General features: G+C 56.3%; 2 protein-coding genes across 2 annotated transcripts in view; one reads left to right on the forward strand and one right to left on the reverse strand.

Moving 5' to 3' along the window:
- The window catches only part of PTSG_08393 (uncharacterized protein), a gene marked incomplete at its 3' end in the record, with an annotated part of 3,822 nt that extends 3,238 nt beyond the window's left edge, over positions 1-584 (reverse strand). The window contains exon 1 of the mRNA XM_004990586.1: positions 561-584. Within this exon, the coding sequence (XP_004990643.1) occupies positions 561-563 (3 nt within the window). The 5' untranslated portion in view covers positions 564-584. The remainder of the gene's footprint in view (positions 1-560) is intronic.
- A 113-nt stretch (positions 585-697) lies between these two features.
- PTSG_08394 (uncharacterized protein) lies at positions 698-3,474 on the forward strand (the record flags this gene model as incomplete). Its single annotated transcript, XM_004990587.1, has 4 exons — positions 698-1,120; positions 1,474-2,322; positions 2,660-2,823; positions 3,034-3,474. Exons 2-4 carry the CDS (start codon positions 1,563-1,565, stop codon positions 3,472-3,474), a joined length of 1,365 nt encoding a protein of 454 aa, XP_004990644.1. The 5' UTR covers positions 698-1,120; positions 1,474-1,562.
- Between the last annotated feature and the right edge of the window lie 214 nt (positions 3,475-3,688).

Below are 3,688 nucleotides of genomic sequence, written 5' to 3' on the forward strand. Positions count from 1 at the left end.
CTTGCAGCATGTGCTGTTCCCTAAGACATCTCAAGGTCGTGCAGGGCCTGCGTGCTTTTCTCTCGCATTCTGCTCCACTATAGCCAACTCTCTCTTCTTCGATCGTCGCCCTCACCCGGCGGACTCCGCACTGAGACATAACCACTTAGACGTCGGCTATCCGTCTCGCCGCTCGCTCTAACCCTTCTCCGCTCTTCGCCGTCACGCTTCGCTGTCCATCTCTCTACTATCCTTATGTCATTTTTCGTCACACTCACACTCTCTCGTGCCTCTACTATCAGCAAAATCTTTTGCGCTCTCGTCCCGCTGCGTGTCCTCTCCTCTCGTACTCATCTCCTACTCTCGACTTCGTCTTTGTCTTACTTCTTTTTGTATGCTTCCCGCACACACACACACACACACACACACACACACACACACACACACACACACACACACACACACACACACACACACACACACACACACACACACAGACACACACACACACACACGCGTGCACAACACACCACCAGCGCGGGTTCGCCACCACCATCTCTTTGGCTGTCGCCTTGTCGCACCATGGTTGGCAATTTTCAAGTACAAACACGAAAATGGCCCACAATGGGACAACACAAAAGCTGACCAACGCCGTTGCGTGTCGTTGACGAATTGAGTAGTATTTTCGTTTATGTCTTCCACCATAAATCCGCGGAAACGGAAACAACGCCAGCCAACAGGCAGTTTTTTCGGGTGTGCGTGCAAGCAAGCAAGCAAACCCAGCCACAGAGCCGCAGTCGGGCACTGGCCATCCATTCAAGCAAGCCACGCTCTCCGCTTCGCGTTTGTCGGTTAACAAGCAAGCAAGCGAGCGAGTGAGGGTGTGCGTGTGTGTGTGTGTGTGTTTGCAGCTTCCTCTCCCCCTCTCCGTCTGTTTGATCCCCATCCGCACCCGCACAAGCGCAAAGCACTGCTTCTCCTTAGCTCCCTTTGTGTCATCATCTTGAAAGCGCGCAACTCAACACAGCCGCAGCAACACCCGTTGCTCCACCAGCCACGAGATACTCAACCCTCCTTCTTCCCCAACAACCACCCCTCTTCCTTGGACACACCGTGCTTCAACTGCCAACGTTGAGCCGAGGTTGGTGTGCTCGTGTATGGACGTGCGTGTATGGACGTGCGTGTATCTATGGACGTGCGTGTATGGACGTGTGCGTCAATGTGTACAGGTCCACAGATGTGCGCTTGCTTGTGGCATGACAAAAGGCAACCAGAAAGAGGGAGAGGGAGCATGTCACCATGATGTCTGCCTCCCGCCGCCACCACCACCACCACCACATCAACGTCCTCCTCACAGTCACATGGCGTGCGTTGCTCTCACGTACTCTCTCTCTCTCTCTCTTTCACACACACACACACACACACACACACACTCACACACGCACTCTCACACGCACACACACACACGTTGACATTCTCTCGACCACACCACAGCTGTGTCGCCCAGGCCATCGCCAACAGCTTGCAGGCACCACACCTCCCTCCCTACATCCCCCTTCCCCACACACACACAGGCCAGCCCAATGGACCATGCGTGGGGAGCTGCAATGAGACACCCACATCAACAACAAGCGCACCCACAAGCGATGCAGCAACACAGATGGCGGAGGCGTCGTCACAGGCCTCAGCTGCCTTGCAGCTCGCGCCTCGCTGACCGCGCTTCTTCAACCTGCACAAGCTGGCGGTTGCCCACATCGCTGCTGTTGTCATTGGTGTTCGTCGTGGTTGTGCTCCTTGCTTCAAGTATAACAGCATCAGCAACACCAACAGCAGCAGTAGCAGCACAGCAACAGCAACAGCAACAGCAACAGCAGCAGCAACCGCTCATGCTGGACGATGTAGATTTGCATGTGCTGCAGCCATTGCAGCTGCATGTTGGCCGCGGTCTGCTGTGCGGACTCGCAGGCAACAAACCCCTGCCTTCTTGGATATCCTGCGATCCGGAATCAGGCAACTTGTATGCGTTGCCGCCACAACACGCCGTCGGCCAGTACTTTGTCAACGTGACACAGCCCCGCGACGACTCAGATACCAGCATGAGCAGCAGCAGCAGCCAGCCCCAGCAAGACGTGTTTGGATTGCAGGTCTTGCCAGAGCCGCAGCCGGCACAGTGCGCCGTCTTCACCGTGCGTGCCACCGTTGACAAGCCTTGGCGGTTCTTTGACACGGGAAGCAAGGTCGCCTTTGCTTCCCACCTCATCGACATTGCCACGGCTGTTGCGCCCTCTGCTTGGTTCACCGTCACCAACACTGCGCCAGGCCTGCAGCGCTCCTTTTCCCCAAGTCAGTGTGCATGTGTGTGTGTGTGTGTGCATGCGCGCAAGTGTGTTTGTGTGTATACATGCGCCATAAGAAAGTGGATGCGTCCATGACCTGCTTTGCGCACCATGCTGCGCAGTTGTTTATAAAACGGCCTTTGAGTCAAGCCGGGCTCACCGCCACCACCGCCGCGACTACTGCTGCCGCCGCCGTATCTCTCTCTCTCTCTCTCTCTCTCTCTCTCTCTCTGTGTGTCTCTCTCTCTCTGTCTCTCTCTCTCTCTCTCTCCCCGCCCCCCTCTCTTGCACCGTCTCACCTTGTCGCTTTCCTTCCTTCATTCCATCACTTCGTTTTGTTGCAGTGTATTGGATGGGCCAATCGCCCAACAATGCGGCCGTGGACGTGAGCCATTCCACAACCATCGTGGACCTCGCCTTGCCCTGTGGCATGGGCGCAACTGTGCCGCAGGCGCAGGCCATCCTCGACGCACTCACCCGCGCGCACCATAACCTTGACTTGTTCCAGGTGCGATGTGCACCAAGCAAGCTGCCCCGCTGTGTTGCCTGCAAGATGCAGCCTACTTTTTCCTGCCCTGTGCGCTTCCTTTTGCTTGCACGCACACACACACACACACACACTTACACACACATACACACACACACACACACACACACCACCCGCGTCTCATGATTTACACACTTGCATGTCATCCTGTCTCCCTCCAACTCTCGATAGGGCTTGAGGTACGACATCATCTCGCTTGTGAGCACGGATGTGCAGCTGCTGCGCCACAAACCAGAGCACAGGGCAGGTGACGCAACACCCACACCCACACCGCAGCTGCAGCCAGACCTGCGCGTGCCAACCACTGGCGCTCGCCTCCCCCTCAAAGCAGCCCCCATCTCGTCCTCTGCCACCAAGCAACGGCCCCACCAACAAGGCCCTGCCTCATCGTCTGCGGTGTTGGAGCGCACGCTGTTGGAGGATGCCCTCTTGCAGCGTGCGAGGCGTGCAGACTCAATTGACCTGTCCACGCTGGGCGAAGTCGATGTCGTCTTCATCATCGATGGTTCGGGCAGCATGGGCTTTGACAACTTTCAGCGCGCCCTCGAGCTGGCAGCAAACATGGTCGAGGCGCTTCCGATTGGCCCAGACAACTTCATGTACGGTTGTTGAAGACACCTGTTCCATGCTTCGTTTATCGCTAAATCCATGTAACTCCACAACCTTTGCATGCATGCACTGGTTTGGTCCACACTCACATCTGCACAAACAAACAAACACACACACACACACACACACACACACACACACACACACACACACACACACACACACACGACGACGACGACGACGACGACGACGACGACGACGACGACGACGACGACGT

Source organism: Salpingoeca rosetta (assembly GCF_000188695.1).
Source record: "Salpingoeca rosetta unplaced genomic scaffold supercont1.23, whole genome shotgun sequence".
Lineage (NCBI taxonomy): Eukaryota > Choanoflagellata > Craspedida > Salpingoecidae > Salpingoeca > Salpingoeca rosetta.